Genomic DNA, 24164 nt, shown 5'->3' with positions numbered 1-24164 from the left:
ATGTAATTAAGAAATTTATTTGGAAAAAATTCAATTAATTGTGAATCATTTTGATAAAAAATGTACTTTTTTCTTAAATATTGCCTTGAATAAAAAATTAAATTCTTTGAATGGAAATTAAATTACTCTATTTTAAATGTCTTAAATATAAAATAATTTTTTAATAAAAAAATTAAATCACATTAAAATCATAAAAATGATAAAAGAAATTTTTTAAATAAATGTCTTAAATAAACTTTTATATAAATAAATGACTTTTATGTCTTTATTTATTACTAGATGAGTTAATTATGTGATAATAAGTTCCATTAAGATTTTGAACCTGGGAATATATTATATTTGAGTCTAAAATGACAACAAGTACGGTAGATTTGCATTACATACAACCAATGTAATCATGAGTTACAGGTGTTCAAGAAGGCGTCGATCGAGAGGGATGAACAGTTGAACACGATAGATTTCATGTTGTTGGTTGTGTGTTTATTTTTTTTTAATATAAACTAGTATGGGAACCGTGCGTTGCACGGTAGTATGAGTGCTTTGATTAATGATCTGATRATTATCTATATAAATATATATTAATTGTTAATAGAATCATCAACAAATCATATTCAAATAATTCGAAAAAGTTAAATAAAATATAGTTAGTGAAATTTTAATATACACACACATATATATATATATATATTGAGAGAGAGATTTGTTTAGTAATAAAATTGTAAAACTAAATAAAATKAGTAATAATAACGACGGAAATATTAAGGAATCTGACACAAATTTAAGAAATAAAAAATATTTCACATAAAGATATGTCTCCTTCAAAGGATGATGTACATGTACTATTTTTCATCTTCAACACATACCTTGACTTTAAAAACACAATAGTGAATGGACCGAACCAACCATACGATATGTAAAAAATCACATACCAAACTTAAAGACTTCAAATCTTTATAACCCAATAGATAAAATTATAATGCAATCAAAATCATAACATGAACATACATAAAATTATAATACGACTAAATTTACGATAAGAACATACTTAAAAATATAATCCAATAACATTCTAATACACTTTAAATTACAAAACAAACTTGCATAAAATCCTTACCTTAGATCATAATCAAAAATTCCCACAACCCAAACTTGAAAAGTTCAAATTTTCATGACTTGATATATAAACGTTAAAGAACTCGAAAACCTGCAAACCAAAAAACGTTCAACATGCATAAGTAAAAATTACATGGTGAACTTGAACATTTTAAATCTTTACCTAATACATAAGAGTTATAATGCAAACAAAAATCACGATACAAACATAAATAAAATTATAATGCAATCAAAATAATGAAACAAATCAGTATAAATATTTTACCTTATATTGCAACCAAAAAATCAAATATTGAACTTGAAGACTTCTTTTCAAATCTTCATGACATAATGCATAAAAAACTATAATGCAACCTGAATAACATAACGATACAAACATACATAAACTTATGGGAGAAGTGAAAAAAAAAACTWTGAAGATTATCAATAGTAAAATAGAAGAAAAACCAAAGAGAAAGAAAATAAATTTAGAGATGTATAAGATATAGATAGAATTTGAGAGGGTGTGAGAGATGAAGATGAATAAATAGTTGTTGTTTATATGTATATAAATAAATGATTGATGGGAAAAGATGAAGGGTTTGGAGTTATGTCATTTGAATTAATATAGAAGGAAATGAATGGTTTGGAGTTGAATGCAAACATTTAACAAAAAAACATAAATTGACAAAAAAATAATATAGTAGTGATATTGAGAGAATGAAGGAGAAAAAAGATAAATGAGGTTCTAGGTTTTAGGAGAGACCACTTCAAGCACTCATGGTTTATTCTTTAATATATATATATATATATATATATATATATATATATAATAATAATAATACATAAGAGTTATAATGCAAACAAAAATCATGATACAAACATAAATAAAATTATAATGCAACCAAAATCATGAAACAAATCAACATAAAATTATTACCTTTGCAACCAAAAAATCAAATATTGAACTTGAATACTTCTTTAAATCTTCATGACATAATGCATAAAACTATAATGCAATCTAAATAACGAAACAAACATACATAAAATTGTGAGAAAAGTGAAAAAACAAAAAAAAACTATGAAGATTATCAATAGCGAAATAGAAGAAAAACCAAAGAATTTGAAACTTCTTCAAATCTTCATGACATATAATGCAATTTAAATAACGATACAAACATACATAAAATTATGGGAGAAATGAAAAAAAAAACTATGAAGATTATCAATAGTAAAATAGAAGAAAACCAAAGAGAAATAAAATAAATTTAGAGATGTAAAAAATAGAGATAGAATTTGAGAGGGTGTGAGAGATGAAGATGAATAAATAGTTGTTGTTAATGAAGCTTAAATTCGAAAAAAGTTTATCATATCATGTGATTATAAAATATCAAAATTTTATTCGAATTTATATGATCAAATCGTAAACACATTTTATATAATTCAATCGTAAACACAATCATATCCTATGATAACAACACATCCAACAATATTGAAAAAGAAACATGTAATAACAAATCACATTTTTTTAATGAATATAATTTTTACATACCTTTTAAAATCTTTAAATTTTTCTTCAACTCTCATCTTCTTCATCCCTCACCAAAGGATTTTATATGATTTCATTTTGTTTATTATTGAAACTTTAAAAAACAAATTTCATTAAGAAATAAAAGAAAGTAAATGGAAGAGCAAATCAAGAGTTGGAGGTTAAACTTGGGTATACAAAATTACAAAAATAACCCGGGTTAATTATGAGCTATACATTTTTCATCAAGGGGAAAAAAAGTCTTTAACATATTCAACATTTAAAAAAATAAAAAAAAATGAGAAAAAAGATAAGAGGGGTTCTAAGCATTAGAAGGTGCCACCTCATTACATTTGGTTTCTTCTTTAATATATATATATATAGATATGTATTACGAGCTAATTTTAATTCTAAAAAGTAAATAAGAAAAGGAGGTAAAAAGACCAAACTACCCCTCACATGACTCACTTAACGGACCATGCTTTAACAATGAGTAGTAGGGACTTATTCGGGCTCCGAAACACGATTTTTGGACTACCAATGTATTTTATGATTCTGAAAGACGAAAACCAAAAGCAGTTATTCACAAGGGACCAAATATGTAATTCACTCTTAAAAATATAAGAGTAGGAATCTGAACTAATTATTTATCTGAATCATACATACATAAAACTTTAAAAGAACCTAAAAGAACATATGTATCATTTGTTGCATATGAATTATATATGGAAATACATTTATTTCTATAACATTATTTAATGCATTTAATTAAGTTATCTATTTTTTAATCTTTTTACAATATCAGTGATTTAAGCCCGATTAATGTTTCATATCATTTTTATGACATTTAAAATAAGCTTGATTTAGTTTTTTATTCAAAAAAAAATTAATTTTTATTGGGGTAATTTATTCAAGGGGTTTTTTTTACAATTCTTTTTATCAAAATCACATATGATATCCACAATTAATCCGCATTTAAAAAAAAAACGTTAATTTACGTCAAAATTTCAGATGTGATATTGATCACAGTAAATTTAAGTGGAAAAGAAATGTAAGTTACTTACAACATGAAATGTGATATTTGTAAATTATGAATCGCGTTTTGAATCACATGTGATTCTGTTTCCATTACTTTTTTTTCCAATGTTTAATTTAAATCACCGTTTTTCACGTTATAAATTACATGTAATTAAGAAATTTTTTTAATAAATTCAATTAATTGTGAATCATATGAATTTGACTAAAAAATGTATTTTTTTTTCTTAAATATTGCCTTAAATAAAAAATAAAATTTTTAAATAGAAATTAAATTACTCTATTTTAAATGTCTTAAATAAAAAATAATTCTTTTAAATAAAAAATTAGATCACATTAAAATCATAAAAATGCTAAAAGAAAATTATTAAATAAATATCTTAAAAACTCTTATATAAATAAATGACTTTAAGTCCTTATTTATTCATTTTTGGACTTTTTTATCTAAGACATTATTTAATAAATTATTTGTTCTATATTCATTACCATATCTTCTTATTTGGTTATTATTCTCGTATAAACCCGACTTTATACATAAGGGTCTAATTCTCAGTAGTTTGTGATAATGGTGAAATCCAACCTTAGTCAATATATTATTGATATTATCTTTTTATTATTTAATTAATAAAGGGTAATTAGTATTTTTTTTTTTACTACTCATTTTTTTGTTATGTAGTTTCCTTAAATGTCTCCACCAAAATCCAACCGACCTATAATGGTTATGATGATCATGATGAATGGATCTGGTCTCAACCGTTTAGGTATCACAGTGGGTATGTGTCGTCTAAAAACACATATTAGATCTCATCTCAACCAACATTCAGAAGGGTATCAAAATCGGTTTGTGTCTTACTGTTTAAAAGTTCTTGGGTATCGCAGTTGGTATCAAAGTGGGTTTGTATATTACTATTTAGAAGTTATTGTGTATTATAGTGGTGTATGTTAGAATAAGTTTGACCAGAGAAAAGTTCGTCGGAGAAAGGAAAGAGGAGAGAGGTATTTAGAAAAAGACAACTTTATCCTTAAACATTATCCATAAATTTAATTTTTTTTGAAAATTAATGGATAATTACCAAAATTAATACTTAAAAATAGCCATTGTTTATTAATAATGTATGGCTAAGACAAGATCTCGCGGTTATCACAAACAACCAAATTTTCCGTTCAATGTCCCCTATATATGTGTGTATAGGGTTGGATTCAGGTAAGAACTGAATGAAAGTTATAGTGAGAATGGTAAGATGGGATCTCCAGTCTTAAATCAGTTATAATTGAAGATCAACACTAATGTAATGCACCAAGATGCACTTGATAAATTCCCGTGATAGGCCCCTAATTCACGGGGTGAAAATTAGATTAAAAGTGATCAAGGGTCCAGATCATTTCTTACTCTTCTCACCTTAACTTCTATTCTCACGCGATTATTCATCTGTATATTATATATACATACGTACCACGTAGGCAGGGTTTGATGACTAATATATATCGTGTTAGAGTCTCACATCGACTCGATTTGGACCATTTCTTCACCGGAATATCCTTTCTCGCCTCAAAGATTCTTTTAAAGGGTAATATGGGTATTCCACATATTTTCGCATACTTTCGTTATGCCTCGAAATTAAAGGCAAATAAACTAATTCAAAAGGATCACTAACTTGTGGAAAAGATTTTAAAGCAGAACTAAAAGTCATGTTTTACAGTTAAATCTATGTGTTCCATATATTCTATCACATGCTTTGTATGCATACTCGAATTCTCTTCTCCCTCGAAAGGTAAAAGAAGGTATTTTTGAAAATATCAAAATATTATAAAGCAAAAGCTAGAAAACATGTTCTAATTGTTACATGTAAATTTTGGTTCAATAAATTATAGAGAAAATGGTGAAATTAATATTTTTTTTGATTAACCTGGATATCCAACCCGCTATACGAGCCGACTAATTTTAGGATGACCACCTGCTTTGCGGGTAGTCCGGAGTCACTGCATTTTATCCATGGCCACAAGGGGATTTTTATTCCTCCTTGAATTTAAACTTGAGACCTTCAAACACTTTGACCTTTGGAGCCCAAGCTCAAACCAATCAGGCACCACCGTTGTGGTTTGGTGAAATTAATTTTTTTTATTAGCTTGAATATCCAACCCGCTATGCGAGCCCACTAATCCCAAGACCACCTGTTTTGCAGATAGCCCAGAGTCACCGTATTTGAACCTCCATGGTTATAAGAGGATTTTTGTTCCTCCTTAGATTTGAACATGGAACCTTCTTGTACTTTTGACCTTTAGAGCCAGCACCATGCTCATGGTTGGTGAAATTAATATTGACTCTCACACTATCGTCACCCTTTCTCTCTCTATATATATCTCTGTATCGACTCCATAATAACTCCCTCATCTCTCTCTCTCTCCCCTCCCGCTAGCTCTCAGTAATAATTTGGTTTTTTTGCCATGGTGTCTGCAGAATTTGCTCGCACAGCAGTTGGTATTATCGGTGAGTAAATATGAACGCACACAGATCTCGATCCTTCTTGATTTAAGAATAGACATGATTGAATTTCGCGTCTTAATTTTTCATTGCCTGATGTTCTCTTACCGACTGTTCTTCAAATTTCGATTTCAAATCATGTGGATGTGATTCAATCACAGCATTCTGTGTGTTAATTTGTTACAGATAGATGAAATCTTCTGATTATTACTTGAAATGCAATCTCTGTGTTTTGCATTTGTTAGATGGAGATCTAGAGATGAAGTTAATTTTCTGGTTATTGAATTGTAATCTCTGTGTTTTGCGTTTGTTAGAGAGAGATCTAGAGAGATGAAGTTAATCTTCTGGTTATTTAATTGCAACCGTTCTTCATTGTGTTTATGTTGATGTTCTATATTTGATCTGAATTGTTGCTGTTTCAGGAAACATCACTGCTCTCATCTTGTTCTTATCTCCTGTGTAAGTCTTCTCCGTACACTACATTTTTACACACACACACATATGTATATATATATATATATATATATATATATATCCATTATCGATATCCATATATCCATATCTATATCCATAATTCCATATATATCTATATATCTATATATAGATGTATGTATGTCTGTGTGTGTATATCCATTGTTCCTCTTGGTTGTTAGAAAACATGACATATTTGTAATTTCCCAGTCATGATATGCAAATGCACCTTCACGAGCTCAACATGTTATTGAAATGACAAATTTACCCTCCATCATGCAAATGCTATTTTTTGCTAAATGTCAATTACTTCAAGTGGTAAAAGGGCAGATTGGACCTTACATTAATTAAGGTGCGAAAGGTGAAGGCCAACTGCCAGGTCCCCAAGTGTATTCATCTTTTTTGGATCCTTCCACAATTTTGTAAAACTCGAAAATTTTCAACTAAATATAATTTCCATTTATATAAACTTCGGAATTTATTAATATATTTTTATTATAAAATCATATATTAAAAAGTAAATTACCTTTGTGGTTTGTTAAAAAAAATTATCCACAAAGATGGTGTCTGTTTGGTTTGAGTTTGGTTCCAAGGGTCAAATACTTGGATGTTTTAAGTTCAAATCTAATAATGAATAAAATCCCCTTTGTAGCCACGGAGATTCAAATGTGATGACTCCGGACTACCCATAAAACAAGTGTCGTTCTAGGATTAGTCGGCTCGCATAGCGGGTTGGATATCCAAGGTTAATAAAAAAAATTGCAATTTTTGTTCTTATGGTTTAGATATTACGGTTTTCGTCCTTATGATTTGTAATTCATTGTTATTTTCATTCTTATGATTTATAATTTATTGTTGTTTCGGTCCCTATGGATCAATTCTTTACTGTCATGGTCTTTTGTACTTAAAGGTAGAAATTAGTTCAGAGATAAAAATAGCAATAAATTGCGAACCATAAGGACCAAAATCACAATTTGTAAACCATAGAGACGAAAATTGAAATTATTAACAACCATAGGGATTTCCATAGTTGTATCTTGTTGTCTGATCTACCAAAAATATGATAGTTTGACTAAAAGAAGTCAAAATAACGTCTTTTATTTTGGCTAAATTGTCAAGACTAATGAACGGTTGAAGATATTTCAGGCCAACATTCGTAAAAATTGTGAAAAAGGGGGAGGTAGAGCAGTTCTCACCGATACCATACCTTGCCACCTTTGTGAACTGTGGGATATGGGTGTTGTATGGACTTCCACTAGTCCATCCTCACAGCTTGTTGGTCATTACAATCAATGGCTCAGGGTTCGTGATCGAGACAATATATTTGCTACTCTTTTTAATCTACTCTGACCGCAAGCAAAGGGTCAAGGTACTATTGATAGCGCTTGCTGAAATACTGTTTCTTGTCGTTTTAACCGCTTTGGTCTTGACTGTCGCCCATACAACCAAGGTTCGGTCAAGCATTGTTGGTAGTATTGCCATTGTTGGCAATATTATGATGTATGCATCACCCTTATCCGTTATGGTACGTCATTCATTTTCTATTTCAATATTTTTTTTAGTGTTTTTAACAAGTGTACGATTCAATATAATAAAAGATGGTTCATATGTATTTATGATGCAGAAACTCGTGATAACAACGAAGAGCGTGGAATATATGCCCTTTTTCCTCTCTTTATTTTCCTTACTCAATGGTATAAGTTGGACCATCTATGCGCTCATTCGCTTCGATCCGTACATTGTTGTAAGTCGCTATCTCCCCTCTTTATAGAATTAAAAATTAATTACAAATCAATTTATGTAATTTTTCCAAAATTTATTACTATTTTGGTTCATATTTTTATTTTATATCTTTTTTCTAATTAAAGTTGCATTATTTGATTAATATTCTTCAAAACATTATTTGATTAATATTTTTCAAAACATTATTTGATTTAAATTATTTTTTAAAGAAACGCCATTTTTTATAAGTTTAAATCCCTGATTTAGCTTTTCTATTATTATAGTTTACTTTTTTAATTATTAATATTTTTTATTTAGTCCAGAAGTTTCTATATTTGTATTTTTATTTAATAAGGTTTTAAACATTTGATTAATAATTAAATATTTTTACAAAATCATATAATAGGTGAATTTTTTATGCATATATATGCAATAAATGTTTTGAAATTATCTAAACACATACAAAGTTTTGGGTTATAATTATTTTTAACGGGTTAAATAGGAAAAAAAAAACATGTCTCAACTTGATCAAAATTGCCATTTAAATGTATACAACCTTTTTAGTCGTTTTATTCAAAGTATTGTATTATTATTTTATTGATATTGTTATTTAAACCCTATTTAATATGTTAATTATATATGTAACGTAAAATGACAATGAATGTACAATCGATCATTTTAGCTGGTATAAAAATTATAGAGTAAATTACGTTTTTCGTCCCTATGATTTATTAATTAAAAAAATGAGATTTTCATTCTTATAGTTTTTAATTTATTACGGTTGTTGTCTTTATAATTTACAATTTATAATTTTTTGGGTCCTTGTGGCTTATAATTCTTTAATAAAAAAAGAAAAGAAAATTAATTTTATGTTCTTGAACGAGAGAGAAAGAAATTGAAAAATGTCATTTTTATAAATATACCCTTATTTGTTTTATAGTGGAATGTAACTGATTGGTAGATATCTAATTTTATAAATATTTTTAATTATTACTAGAAGGGTACTCGCGCAATGCAGCGAGATACATCTCGATTTTAGTGTTTCGGTTTTTTTTGTCTTAGTAAATATTATAATACGGTTTTATGTGGTTTTGAGAAAGCGATACTGTTTTTATTTTTGAATAAAATATAAATATGGAAATATCATAAAAAATAATAAAAAATATTATTATTAGTACCAAACTAACTATTTGAAATTTCTTGTTTTTTTGTGTATTTCTGTAATTCATTTTTTTATTTTTTATTTAATAATATAATTTTTTTATAAAAATAATAATTAAGTATTTTGTTAGAACTTAATGATTATCATAATTATATTTTAGTTTTTTTATATTTAAAATGAAATGTTTATTCTCTATTTGATTATGTTTATCTGAAGTTAGTTACACGAATTCAAACACGAAGCATTAATAAGTTGTACTTACACACAGTTTACTTGTAATATTGAATTTTAAGTAATATACATCAATAAACAGTACTTCATGCATAAAAAATGGTTTTTAAGAATTTTATCTTTCCTTTTCTTCCCATTCCAAGAAAATCAACATAATTTCCTTTTCCATCCTCTCCTTAAAAAAACTAGAGAACACAACGGTTTTTCCTTACCCACCTACCTTCCTTCTTTTCCCCTTTCTTTCCTTCATAAAAAAGAACTCGAGATCACCGCGTAAATGTAGGAATTAGTTAAAGAACCAAAATAACAATAAATTGTAAACCATAAGACTGAAAATTACAATTTCTAAACTACATAAAACAAAAGTTGGAATCATTAACAAACCATAAAAACAAAAATCACAATTTACTGAAAATTTGATGTTTTTGACATGTTATTCATCTGATCTCTATCTATCAGACCCATCGAGTTTACAATTTTCACAATACAACATCATATATGTTTTCCTAGGTTGTGTTGTGGTCGTTAATTTGATAATGGGCTATTTTTTGGCAGATACCTAATGGGCTTGGATCACTATTGGGCATAACCCAATTAATACTCTATGCCACCTTTTATAAGTCAACAAAACGACAGTTGGCTGAAAGGAAAGCAAGTGTAGAAATGGGCCCAAATGCAGGCTCTATAAAGAAAATTAATGTGGCTCATAATGAACATCCTTAGAGTTAGAGATGTGAGCCCAATAGAATTAAACCCCGTATAAGAAGAGCATGTGAAATTGTGAGGGAAATGGTTTTTTCTTTCTCTTTCAAACTTTAGTTTTTCTAGTGGTTCTTTTTCTTTCGGTAAGGTAAGGTAAGGTAAGGTAATGTAATGGATGGTATTTTGATTCTATGGGTATTTATTAGAGTATCTAAACTTTATAATTGTTGGGTTTAAATTTTAATATTTATATTATACATGAATTTTGTTTAAGTATATAACGTTTCTTTTGATTTGTAGGATTTGAGACTAAATTTCGTTTTAATCCCAATCTCATGTTTCGTTTTGAACAATATTATGGTTTTGAAATCCCGAGAATTCATTGAAATCTTGCAAATATAGGATTTTTGCAATCTTGTTTTCTATTTCAAAATCCGATCAATGTCATGTTCTTTGTAAGACATTAATATGCAATGAAATCACACGGTGGGATACCAGTAACCATTAAGGCAACCGTCTCATTTGGACAAGAGATACGTTTAAGAAGTTTCCAAGAAAATGGATGTTATCTGATTTCGTGAGACATCTCTCTTTTCTTCATAAATAGAGACGGTTATGACCGGACAATAGAGTAAGCAATATATAGCTCGTGCCACATTCGGATAAAAACATCTCACTAATCCAGTTTATTCTAATTTGTTCGAATATAATTTTTTTTAATTATCAGTATCATATTAGAAAAACTACAATCCTAATTTGGCTACAATATGTTGTAGTCGTGTATTATCCTTAACTTTTCAGCATCATCAATCATGGTAAAAGGTCGTGTTGGTCAAGGTTAAATGATATTCATAAAATTTTAAAATAACTCCAACAAATTTCTATAAGGTATTTAAAATAGAGAATCAACGGTTAAAAGCTCTTAAAAAATTAAATCAAGCTACAACAAATTCTTTATTTTAGAAATTTCGACATAAACTGTATCATTAGTGGAAGAAAATGGAAATAAAATCATTTATCTTTTTTTTATATTAAATTTTAAAGAATTCTTTAAATTTGAAGCTCTATTTTGTTTTAGATGATAATAAAAAAATTTCATTGAAATAAAATAGAGAAAAAAATTTAAATTTTCTTTATTTCATAATATATGACGGAGATAATCTTATACTCTGTAAAAGTTAAAGGTGTTAACGGTCTGGTATGAACGATTTAAGTTTTTTTTTTAACAGACTAGATCGTAAGTGGCGGTTTGAGAGAGTCAAATTTATACGAAAATGATATCTATTTAAAAAAAAAAAAAATGAATATGGACCATACATTTCATAAAATAATACGTTAAATAAATAGTTGTTTTTAAAAATAAACAAGGACATAAAAGTAACTTAGTTATATAAAAGTCATTTAAGACATTCATTTCATATTATACTGTTACCATATTTGTGATTTTAATATAATTTAATTTTTTATTTAAAAAATATTTTATATTTAATGCATTTCAAATAATCGTTTTTAGTTTTCAATTAAATAATTCATTTTTTATTTAAAGTAATATTTAAAAATTTATCTTTTTTTTATAAAATCATATGTGATCCACGATTAATTAGTTGTTTTGCAAAATGTTTTCTTAATCATGTGTGATTTAAATTTTGGAAAATAATAATTTAAATTAAACATTGAAAAGAAATTCGCATGTGATTTGTAGCAAAACACGTTAAAAATGTATAAAATCAAATGTAATTCGAAACGTAATTCACAATTTACGCATATCACATGTAATGTTGTACATAACTTACATTTTGTTTCCATTGTAGTCAATATCACATGTGATACATTGACGAAAATTTGCGATTCTTTTTAAAAAGAGACATCGATTAATTATGGATATTACATGTGATTTTAGTCAAAAATTGTAAAATAATTTTAAATAAATCACTTCAATAAAAATAAATATTTCAAATGTAACACTAAGGGGCCGTTTACCAAATGTTTATCTGAATAAGTGCTTACTAAATCACATTACATTAACGAATGAATATGGTAAGAACCAAGAATCTTACCCGGTAAGAGCAAAACAAGGACCAAGAGTCTTACCTGGTAAGTGAGGGCAACAACGACTCTTATCACGGTAAGTGCTTACCGGTAAATTGTTGCATACGATGTCGTTTTGATGGATTAAAATCTTATTCAGTAAGTAAATGATAGTGTTAATTTTGTCGGTAAGCGCTTTACCGAGTAAGTGTTTTGGTAAACGGCCCCTTAAATCACACTTATTTTAAATGTTGTCAAAAATAAATGAAAAACTAATTATGCTTAAATCACAAAAATTATTTAAAAAAAATATGAATAAACACCTTAATTAAATGTATTAAATAATTTTTGTAGAAATAAATGAATTTCCATATCTATATGCAACAAATGACATGTACGCTTTGAACGATTTTTTTTAAAAGTTTTATTTTAAGACATTATTCAAATAAATGATTGACATAAAATTCTTCTTTTATTTTTTATTTAGTTACCATTTTTATATGAATCTTTCCCCCTCTCTCTATATATATATGCTCACACAAGCGGTGTGGCTGGTCTAGACAATCAAAGGAAATGCTCAACCGAACCGAATTGCACGGTTAACAATTCGCATACCAAACCACCAAAATGTTCAAACTATCAAAAACAGTCCGGTTTAATTTGATTTGACCAACTTTCATAGTCCATCAATATTTAAAATAAGGGTTAAATGTATGAAATAGCAACTTCCATAGATTTTCTTATTATAACATTCTACTTTTGTTTTTTTTTATTACAACAATATACTTTCAAATTATTTTTTATTAAGGCATCATACTTTATGAAAGTAGATTGCTATTATGGGTAGATTTTTTAAAGTACGATGCTTTAATAAAATATAATTTGAAAGTTTATAGTTGTAATAAAGAAAAACAAAAATAAAATGTTATAAAAAGAAAATTTATGATTATAGATTGTTATTTCATGAATTTAAACCGTTTTTCAATGATAAATTCTCTTATCGGGCCTACAATCTTAGCCCAATGGTCAAAACAGTTTGGGCTTGTAACACTTGATCTTGCAAGTTTTTCTTGCTTCACCAGCCTTTGCATTTGCAGCTGCGTATCGGTCATCACGATCTTAGCATTATCGCCGGCGAATCAACTGCATCGCCGTCTCCGGCGAATCCTTCTTACTATTCCATCGACATCCGATCGGAAAAAGGTACGTAGTTGATCATACATACATCATATAAATCTGTACCAATTAATTGTCATGATTTGTGTGTTTACTCTTTCACGATCGATTCAAATTTCTGATTCCGATCAGGTTGTTGGCAGAAATTATGAATGGAGAGACACCTAATTTCAAAAAATGGAATATATTGTATCCTGTTTACATAAACTCAAAGAAGACTATTGCTGAAGGTAGAAGAATTTGCGCAGCGAAAGCATGTGAAAACCCTACCGCTGTAGAAATCGGTGATTGTTGCAGCCACCTGAAAGTTCCTTTTGCAATTGAGGTTTTTTTAGCTTTCATTTTGATTTTTGTTTTACATGATCAATCCGTTTCGCAAAATGAGGCTATAGTTTCACTGTTGACATTAAATTGTTCAATTTCAACTTTAGACTGAAATAGATTCTTAAATTCCAAGAACAATTGACTAGAGTTTGAAGTTTTCCTTGATGCATACCTCGTTAAGCAATAGTAACTAGTGTTTAATAATGTCTAAAAGTTGGTGGTTAATTGATATTAATATGAATAGAAACTTGGCATGCGAAAACCACCACGTTTGACAGTGGCAGACCAGGATTTTTGCCGAGGAGGTGCACCATTATGGTGGATCAAAGGCTGCAAAGTCGCTTGATGTCTTTTTAACCGAATTCCACTGTTTCAAGGGATTTTCTAAGATGGTGTTTGGTTCTTAGAACGGTATCTGTTGAAGGAATTGGAATGGAATTTAATCATGTTTGACCATGCGTTTGGTTGGCAAGAATTGGAATGGAATTTGTCAAAAGAATTTGAACCTGTCTGTTTGGTTCGTCGAATAAAATAGTGGTGGAGTGGAGGCGGTAGCGGTGTAGATGGGAGTGGAGGCGGTACCGTGGTAGTAGCGGTGGCGGCAGTGGTGGCAGTGGCAGGGATAGTGGTGGTGATAACGGTGGTGGTAGGGATGAAGGCGAAAGTGGTAATGACGGTGATAGGTGTGGTAATGACTGTGGTGGGGGTGGTGAGATTGTGATGATGGGGGTCAGGGTGATGGTGATAGTGGTAATGACGGTGATGGCGATGTTGGAGGCAGCGGCAACAACGGTAGTGGTGGTGGTGACGACTGTGGGGGTGGGGTGATGGTGGTAATGATGGTGATGGCGATGTTGGAGGCAGCGGCAACAACGGTAGTGGTGGTGGTGACGACTGTGGGGGTGGGGTGATGGTGGTAATGATGGTGATGGCGATGTTGGAGGCGGTGGCGACAACAGTAGTGGTGACGACCGTGGCGGCGGCGGTGATGGCAGTGGTGACGGTGTTGACATCCATCGTGGTGGTATGGAATTGAATCGAGTAATTCTAAGTGTATTTTTCTTCAAAGATGCTATGAAGGAATTGAATTCCTTGCTAGAACCCAAGGAATTCACATTCCACCATATGCGGAGTTTGAATTCCTTACCAAAACTCAGAGAATGAACCAAACTCGAGAATAGAATTTGGTCAATGGAATTGACCATTCCAATTCTTTCAAATTTCCCCAGATTTCAATGAACCAAACGCCACCTAAGTTTTTAGGTTGATTTTGAGGGATTTTTAAAAGTTTTAGTTGATTTCAAGGGAATTTTCGAGAGACTTTTTTGGTTGATGTTCGTTGTATTTATCTAATATCCCAGAGCACCCCTCAAAGTTTAGCTTGTGCAACCAAAGGGCCTTTGGCCTAGCGGTATCATAGTCTTTGACCTCCTAGGAGGTCAGGGGTTCAAACCTCACCATAAGTGAGGAGGGTGTGTGAGTTTATTTATTGCATTTGCCATATATAAATATTATATACTTCAAAAAAAGTTTAGCTTGTGCACCTTACATACCCAAAAATAATCTACTCGCAAATAATCGGTTTAGCAGGTGCACGGGACCCGTTGGGGCCTTCATAGGTACGCCCCGGACATTTGAGATGGACAATTCAAACACGGATCCTTTTTATCTTTTATTTGTGCTTATCTCGAATAAGGGAATTTGTTGATAGAAATAGGAACATATTTTGTGAATTTGATGCAATTTGGTTCATTTTTGCATTTGAGAAGTACCTCTTTGAGTTCAATACAGTGTAGCTTTTTTTAGGTTGGAATAGTTGTTTTGTTAATTGTGATAAATTTTAGTTCTAACCCACTATGTTTGTTTTAAAGCTTGATAAGGCGTATCCACGGGACTTCATGCAAGTAGGACGAGTGAGGTTCATGCTGAAAAAGTCCGATGGGAGTTTATACAATCCAGCTATCTCGTCCAGTAAGCATAAACTTCTTCAAGCTCCCAAATTCATTTAATTTGTTCATGGTTTTTGCTTATCTGGTATGATTGTGTAGCTGATGATGTATAAATTTGCTAAGATGTCGATTTCTCTGTCAAGTAAGAATGCTGGTTCCTATGTCAATTAAATGATTCTGTGCCGGGGGGGGGGGACCCACTATGGTGCATATGGTGGCATGGGCCACCACTCGTAGTGTAAAAAAAATTAGGGTTGTGAAAGGTGTCACCGTATTATTTTGTTTTATATTTCTCGAAACTACAATGATAGCACTAGTTTCTCTTGGTAGAGTTCGTTTGCACGGTCTCTTCTCCCCTTCCAGGCTCAAGTTTCAATCCAATTTGTATCATTTTTTTAGCTTTTAAACTTTTAATTTCAAGTTCGTTATGTTTCTGAATTTTTTTTGGGATAAAAGACTCGAAAACAGGAGCTCACATACAAAAAGTAAAGAACTAACCCACAGAACAATGATGATTTTGTAGAAGGTCAATTTCCATCAGGATGGTATATACACATGACTGTGATCTAGTGACCGACAATATGCGCTGGTGCAACCCGATACAAATAATCATCTAGAGTGTGTAAAAGGTCAATTTTCAATAACTACATCAAATTAAATGGACATCAATTAGGCTCACATTCTAAGCATAAAAACTTATAGGCTGTTTTAATTTGATAACCTTTCCAAAATAGATCTTTGACAGTGGAGAGCTGGAAGAAAAGCTTTGACCTTTTAAGAAAATGTTTGGTTTACAAGCATCATATTCATCTGGTTTCTTCTAGAATCATCCAAAATAAACATTCAAAAACTTCATGGCTCGTTCATCGGATACCATACTTGTGTGTCGTGCAAATTTCTCTGTCTTGAATAAAATATAACATCTCTTGGCATGACCATACTCCAATTTAACACAAAAGTGATCTTTGTTTTTTTTATTAACCTGGATATCCAACCCGCTATGCGAGCCGACTAATCCCAGGGCGGCCACCTAGTCAGAACTTCATCTGGGATCGAATCCTACTGAGAGGTCCACTAGAGATCAGAAATTGCGAGCCGACTAATCCCAGGGCGACCACCTGCTTTGCAGATAGCCCGGAATCACCGCATTTGAACCTCCGTGGCCACAAGGGGATTTTTATTCCTCCTTGGATTTGAATCTGAGACCTCCTGGTACTTTTGACCTTTGGAGCCAAGCTCAAACCAATCAGGCACCACCCTAGTGGTTTAAAAAAAAAGTGATCTTTGTTAGGATCCTCTATAATGGTACTGTTAGAAATAATTAGCTTCTTATGGATTCAATCTTCCTTGCCTTGTTGCTTTAGCATGATGAACGAAAATTGAGGCTATTATATATACTGTTGTGTTGTCGAGTTCTGTTAGCTAAACGTTCTTCATTTGAACATATTGATATAGCATTTAAATTAGTCAATAACTAAAGACAACATTACCCAATAATCACATCCCCTCCCAAAGAAAAGATATACATACATTTGCAGTTAAACTATCAATTTCTTTAACGTACTAGCTGCTTGACGTTTGATAGTTTTGAGGTCGACCAAAATAGATATTTGAAGAGATAATTCTTTTCTTGTACCTGCCTCTATCTATATGTTCGTTGCTTTCTCTCAACCAGCTTTTCAAATCTTTATCATATCTGGCTTGCTCTTTTCACGCTCTTTACAAGCTAAGGGGTCTTTACGGAAACAACTGATTTATTCTATACCGTATAGGTCACTTACTGTAATCTTAGGGGCCGTTTGATTGGTTTTCCATTAAGTCCTGTATGGATAAAACCTAAAGTTGAACCACAAGGGTGGTCCCTGATTGGTTTGAGCTTGGCTCCAAAGGTCAAAAGTACCTGGAGGTCCCAGGTTTAAATCTAAGGAGGAATAAAAATCCCCTTGTGGCCACGGAGGTTCAAATGTGGTGACTCCGGGCTATCTGCAAAGCAGGTGGTCGCCCTGGGATTAGTCGGCTTGCATAGCGGGTTGGATATCCAGGTTAATAAAAAAAAACATAAATTTGCCTGTATAAATTGGAAGGTTTTTGTTTGGGAGAGTTGTCTCATAGATGGAAGGAGTGTTTTTCAATTTGGAGGGACATATTTGGAATTTTTTTGACTTTTTGCAAAAAACTCCCCCTAGAAACTTATTGAATAAGTCATTGAATAAGCTGTGAGTCTCATTGAACTCATTAAGTTGCTAACAAACAAGCTCTAGACCCCACCTCCAGTTGGAATACGCCAGATTCATTTGAGTTGGTTTGGTTAAGAGAGAATTTGCATGAATATCGTATGAGAATTTGCATGGGTCTGTTTGGTTTGATCTGGTCTGTATCATTACAATAAAAGTGGCTTAATTATATTGCAGAAAAACAGCTGATGCTTTATGTTGCTGAATTGGTTCCAAGACATCCTGGTAGGGTAAAGAAACAGGAACCTGTATTGTCTACCTCAAATGCTGGACCATCTAAATCAGGCAAAGGTGGCAGAAAGAAGAGATAGATTCTTATAATAACCCTCTTTTTCTTTTGATTATTGGTTCTAATTCACACCAAATATCAGATGTTTCATGTGTTCCCTTTCAACATACCTTAGATTTTGGTCTGTTTTCATCTCATCGTTGTCCCACCCATGAAATTAAGACACGTGTTTTCTTTCTGATAATGTATATTCAGACGATTGGACTGGAATGAGACGTAAGAAAACCACAAGGCTGGTGCCTGATTGGTTTGAGCTTGGCTCCAAATATCAAAAGTACCTGGAGGTCCCAGGTTCAAATCCAAGGAGGAATAAAAATCCCTTTGTGGCCACGGAGGTTCAGGTGACTCCGGGCTATCTGCGAAGCAGATAGTCGTCCTGGGATTAGTCGGCTCGCATAACGGGTTAGATATTCAGGTTAATAAAAAAAATGAGATGTAAGAATTTAAGAGGTTTTTATCTTCATTTCGTACCATCAAGTAGATGGGATTCATTATTACATCTTTATTTTGTATTGTAAAATGTAAATGTGTTGGCCTTCATGCTTTGGAGCAACCATGGACTTTACTTTGGTATGAATATTGCCATGGTGAGAATGGAAGTTATTATGAGAAACGTAAAAAGAGATATTCACTTTTGAATCAATTTTAATTGAAGATCAACACTAATGCAGTGCAACAAGATGCACCTGATCAATTTCTGTGATAGGCGCAATTCATGGAGTGAGGGCAAGATTAAAAGTGATTGTGGGTCTAGATCCTTTTTAACGTTTCTCACCTTTAACTCCTATTCTCACACAATCTTTCGTCGTATTGCATGATATATATATATATATATATATATATAGGGGACGTTTTATTTACAAACTATGCAATTCTAACAAACTTTACAAACTAATCTTAACCGTCAATCTAGTCTAATAAATATTTTATTTTCTAATCCAAAACCATGATCATGATAGATGAATTTTATCAAAATGGTATCGTATACAATAATTTATCCGGTAAGTGCTTACCATGGTAAGAGTCGTCGCCCTCACTTACCGGATAAGACTTTTGGTTCTTGTCTCGCTCTTACCGGGTAAGATTCTTGATCCTTACCATATTCATCCAATAAGGTCATGTGACTTGGTGTTTACTTACCCGAGTAAGCGCTTGATAAACGCCCCCTTAGTCTTTTTTGTATGTTCTCATCTTGACTTTACTGAGTTTAAACACAAAGCTTAGCCATATTGTAAAATGATGTACCAAAGTTTCAACCCGACCAACCTAACCCGTACGATTTGGGGTTGGGTTGTAGTTTTTCTTGGGTTGGATGAGTTGAGATTTTTTAAACCATAAACATGGATTAAATTGTTCAAATACCTTTAACCCGATCAAATCAACCCATATACACAACCCCAGCTCAAATGGTATGATCCTTATTGTCATCTCTAAATGACAAGTATTAACTCATAGTTATTAGTATTTATTTTATAGAATATTACATATCGTAGGAACATCTTTAACAAAATCTTCAAAATATATATTCTAAATATTTACAGAATCTTTAAATCATTCTTTAAAATGAAAAAAAATAGACTTTTTTTAATATTTCTAGAAATATACAAAATTTAATGTGTAGGGTAGAGAATGTGTATTGATTGTGCTTTTTTTAAGTCATTTAGACGAGAAAGTGTGATTTACTTCACAAAATTTATCATTATATTTAATATTTAATAAAATATAATCAATATTATGATCTTGAAAAAAAGATGTTATAATTTAACGCTTTTTAAAAGAGTAAATTATGATTTAAAAAGTCTATATTTTATTGTAAAATTATGTGTACAAATATTTCTTATGTTTTAAGTATCAGTGTGATGTAAAAATGATGAAAGCTTTAAATCACTTTTATAATTTGTTATCTATAGCTATTTGTATTCTTGATCTCCAAAACGATTTTTTTTTATGGTTTGTAAGATTTTTTTTTCTTTCAAAACGTTTTTTTTTTCCATTTTAAACAAGAAAATGATTAAAAATGATAAAGTGAGAAAAATATTGAAGAGCCGTTTTTATTTTTATCAACAAATTTTAAAATTAAATAGTCGTTTTTGATTTTGAAAGAAATCAGATAGATCTTCATTTAGGCAGATTCACATAACGTATTATTATAAATCCGAGTCCCCCAATGCAAGTAAAATTAGGTCCAAAAAATTTGGAGACCGTGTTTAAAAGGTACAATTTAAACTACAAGGGTGGTGTCTGATTGGTTTGAGTTTGACTCCAAAAGTTAAAAGTAGCTGGAGGTCCCGAGTTCAAATCCAAGGAGGAATAAAAATCCCCTCATGGCCACGGAGGTTCAAATGCGGTGATTCCGAACTATCTGCAACTCAGGTGGTTGTTCAGGGATTAGTCGGCTCGCATAGCAGGTTGGATATCCAGATTAATAAAAAAAGGTAAAATTTAACATGTTAATAGAGAGCTTACGCATACAAGTAAACTAATGCCAAGTAGGATTTAGGTGTCGTATATTTTCATCGGGGGGTTAAACTACAATAGTAGAGAAATATCAGGGTCTGTATGAGACATTTTCACGAAGTTATGGGGTCAAATTGTCCATACTGTATAACTTATGTACTAATTTGAAAATATAATAAAATACAAGGGGTTGTTAATGTAAATTATTTTGGGATAAATACGAACCGTGACTTCACCAAACAAAAATCAAAATTACTCGCCACTGAAACGCGTATTCGTAGGGCAAGCGATCGGCGAAAAAGGTCAATCTCAGCCAGTCGTCGTTCTCCGGTAAATTTTCCGGCATCCATTTCTCTCTCATCATGTCTCTCTCTCTCTAGAAAACAAAGATTCATATCACAAACTAACAGATCCTTATAAATCGTAGATTCGTATAAGCCTGATTTTTCATCTTTTTGTAGAATTCCTTCGTGACGGATACCGATATCTAGACCTAATTAGGTATATTGTTGTTTGGATGATTTGGTTTACTTGATTGATTACTATGAGCTTGTTTGTAATCGTTTTGTTAATTGTTTATTGAACATTTGCGAACAGAATATATAAAAACCTGATTTTCATCTTTCTGTAGAATTCTTTCGTGAGGATACGTATTCAGTTGTTGGCTGCTTTGATTGATTATTATTTACTTGTTGTAATCGTTTTGTTTGTATTGTTTATTGAAGATGTATGATTCAAATATATAAACACTTTTTAAGTTTTTTGTAACAAGGAGTTGATTTTTCTCGTAGAAATTGCAATTTTTTGTATGTACATGTTTCTATGGAAGAGTTATAAAATCAAAATATAGAAATTAGTGATTTGACAAAAATTGTAATGCTCCCTCCGTCGAGAAAGAAAAATGATCTTCATTTTGGTTGTCTGAAAACAATGATATGGTTTTTTTTGGGCGAAGTGTTAACCTTAATTTACTTTTTTTTTTGGTTAATTTACTGTTTGGAAGAAGTAATTATGTTTTGGTCCATTTTATTTTGTCAAACAATTTTCTCAAACTACTTGATTTTCAATTTCCTTTTGAGGATATGCTGGTAATAGTAATAAAAAGAGTAACAATTGGAAAAGAATAATGGCTTTGGGTTTTGTATCCACGCGAATCCATCGTGATAAGAGAAAGTTCCAGCAGAGCAATTATTTATTTCAGGGTACCTCTTCTTTTTTTCCGAAGAGATATTTCTAGCTAGAAATAAACGGAAACATAAAAGAAATTAGTAGTTATCAATCACTTACACTCATGCTCTTTTATCATAAGCCACTATTTTCTTTATTTTGATGTTGATAACTCTTCCATAGAAATATTTAGATACTAAAAATTGAAATTTCTATGACAAAAATGGACTATTGTTTAAAAAACTGAAAATGTTTTCATATATTCGGTCCGCAGATCTTCAATAAACAATCAAAACAAAACGATTACAAACAAATTAATAATAATCAATCAAGTAAATCGAAGCATCCAATAACGGTATACCTAATTACGTCTAGATATCATGGTATCTTCAAGAAAGAATTATACATTTGGCTAGAATTCTAGATTTGCATGGTTTGGAATCTTGACATTGGGCTAGAATAACTGGACTCTTGTATTGTGAGACGAGAGCAGAGAGTAGAGAGAAATTGAGAGAAAAGAAAAAGTAGAAGAAGCTGTATATTTCTGTGTGTAATGAAAGTAAAAGGGAACAGTACTATTTATACAAGGGGAAACTAAACAGCCTAACTAATTAGAACTAACCAACAGAAAATAATAACTAATTCTAATATGTATACCCCTAGGATGGTGAAACATGACATAGTATCAACTTGTTTCATATTGTTCTTGGAACAAGCTTGGCATGATCTGGGTATGCTTTAGAGTAGAGTATGACACTTTGCTGTTGGGATCTATATATATTTATGATATATGTACAGTAAAACCTTACTTGGATTTCCTACCATGCTTGCTGAATAATGGAACGGGTTTGTCGTAGAAGTTGTTCCTAGGAAAGATTATGGTTCTTGGGTATCCAATCATTTAATCCCCCATTTAAGGTTTTTGTCTTTTGTCGAGACGAGTTGAATTCCAGCTCCAACGGGTGTTTGGTATGATGGAATGGTTTTAAGGAATTTGGATTTCGTGAAAGGATTTGGAAATGGAATTTTTGGTGGGTTTGGTTTGTAGGATTTGGAATGGAATTGAATTCCGTTCTTTATAAATAATTTATAAAAACGAACTATAAATAATTATATTACCTTTTTTTATCAATTGATTATTGCAAAACAAATATTTTTAACATAGTTTAAAACATTATTACATGCAAATCATATGAAATCCCTTTAAATACCAACCTCGTGGGATTTCAGAATCCTATGTTTGTTGGATTTCAAATTCGATGAATCCTTCAACCCAAACATGCAATTGGAATGGAGTTCAATTCCAAATCCCTTTAAATCCAATCAAAAACTTGGGGTTTTAATTTTGACATGGTTAGTTTAGTAATTTACCAAGCTTGTCTCATCTCCTTGATTTTTGTTCCACCTATTTTGGTAGGACCGGAAAAAAATGCATTTTTGTTCCACCAAGTTCTGTCCAATCCCATTCGAATTGTTCCATCAAACATGAGACAAGAAGTTTTTGTTCAGTGTCATGTGTAGTACCCTTGTAATGTCCCGTGTACCAAACGCATCCTTTTTAACAACAATCTCATTATTTTCAAATTTATATGATTTCTCCATACAGTAAATACTCATTTACTGTTGCCCATGCTTGTAAGCTTTAAATCTTTGAGATTGACCGATTGTTAGTCATTTGCTTGATAAACTCCGTTTCAACTGTTTTTTATGTAGATTTTGAGCACAAAGTATAATGGTTGGCGGTAGAGTTGCTCATCCGGTCCTGAAAGGCCCTAGCGTGGTGAAGGAACTCGTGATTGGAGCCGTGCTCGGTCTAGCCGCTGGCGGTTTGTGGAAGATGCACCACTGGAACGAGCAGAGAAAAACACGAGCATTTTACGACCTGCTTGAAAAGGGCGAGATAAGCGTTGTCGTAGAAGAAGAATGAATGTTGTTGTTCCTTCATCGTAAAATTCCGATGTCTACAGTCATATAAATGGGAGTTGGTCATTCGGGATTTCATAGAACATAAGAATTATGCATTGAAGTTGTGCACAAAGTTGCTATTTTCTTAAAAAAAAATGTGGGATTGCTGCTCTTCTTGATTCATCATTCATGTTATGGTTTGAGCCTGAA

At 31.3% G+C, this 24164-nt stretch overlaps 3 protein-coding genes across 8 annotated transcripts; all 3 read left to right on the top strand.

The window, feature by feature from the left end:
* The first annotated feature begins 6062 nt into the window (after nt 1–6062).
* Nucleotides 6063–10649, top strand: LOC112529770 (bidirectional sugar transporter SWEET4-like). Of its 3 annotated transcripts, XM_025141167.1 has the most exons (6): nt 6063–6143; nt 6560–6596; nt 7746–7977; nt 8059–8133; nt 8233–8352; nt 10279–10649. In XM_025141167.1, exons 1-6 carry the CDS (start codon nt 6101–6103, stop codon nt 10444–10446), a joined length of 675 nt encoding a protein of 224 aa, XP_024996935.1. In that variant the 5' UTR covers nt 6063–6100; the 3' UTR covers nt 10447–10649. The 3 variants fall into 3 exon arrangements, with proteins under 3 accessions (XP_024996935.1, XP_024996934.1, XP_024996932.1); XM_025141166.1 differs by having other exon boundaries at nt 7755–8133; XM_025141164.1 differs by having other exon boundaries at nt 7746–8133.
* Nucleotides 10650–13517: 2868 nt separating this feature from the next.
* On the top strand, nt 13518–18631 carry LOC112529578 (signal recognition particle 19 kDa protein-like). 2 transcript variants are annotated; one of them, XM_025140902.1, is made up of 4 exons: nt 13518–13656; nt 13773–13954; nt 15825–15924; nt 18314–18631. In XM_025140902.1, exons 2-4 carry the CDS (start codon nt 13778–13780, stop codon nt 18445–18447), a joined length of 411 nt encoding a protein of 136 aa, XP_024996670.1. In that variant the 5' UTR covers nt 13518–13656; nt 13773–13777; the 3' UTR covers nt 18448–18631. The 2 variants fall into 2 exon arrangements, with proteins under 2 accessions (XP_024996670.1, XP_024996669.1); XM_025140901.1 differs by having other exon boundaries at nt 13519–13656; nt 13762–13954.
* Nucleotides 18632–21108: 2477 nt separating this feature from the next.
* Nucleotides 21109–24164, top strand: LOC112528936 (cytochrome c oxidase subunit 5C-2). 3 transcript variants are annotated; one of them, XM_025139986.1, is made up of 3 exons: nt 21131–21212; nt 21344–21383; nt 23763–24164. In XM_025139986.1, exon 3 carries the CDS (start codon nt 23782–23784, stop codon nt 23974–23976), a length of 195 nt encoding a protein of 64 aa, XP_024995754.1. In that variant the 5' UTR covers nt 21131–21212; nt 21344–21383; nt 23763–23781; the 3' UTR covers nt 23977–24164. The 3 variants fall into 3 exon arrangements, 2 of the variants coding, with proteins under 2 accessions (XP_024995754.1, XP_024995753.1); XR_003070891.1 differs by lacking the exon at nt 21344–21383 and having other exon boundaries at nt 21109–21212; XM_025139985.1 differs by lacking the exon at nt 21131–21212 and having other exon boundaries at nt 21222–21383.

This window comes from Cynara cardunculus (genome assembly GCF_001531365.2).
Source record: "Cynara cardunculus var. scolymus isolate 2C chromosome LG 16, CcrdV1, whole genome shotgun sequence".
NCBI classification, from domain to species: Eukaryota; Viridiplantae; Streptophyta; class Magnoliopsida; order Asterales; family Asteraceae; genus Cynara; species Cynara cardunculus.
This window is presented reverse-complemented; position numbering and strand designations above follow the sequence as displayed.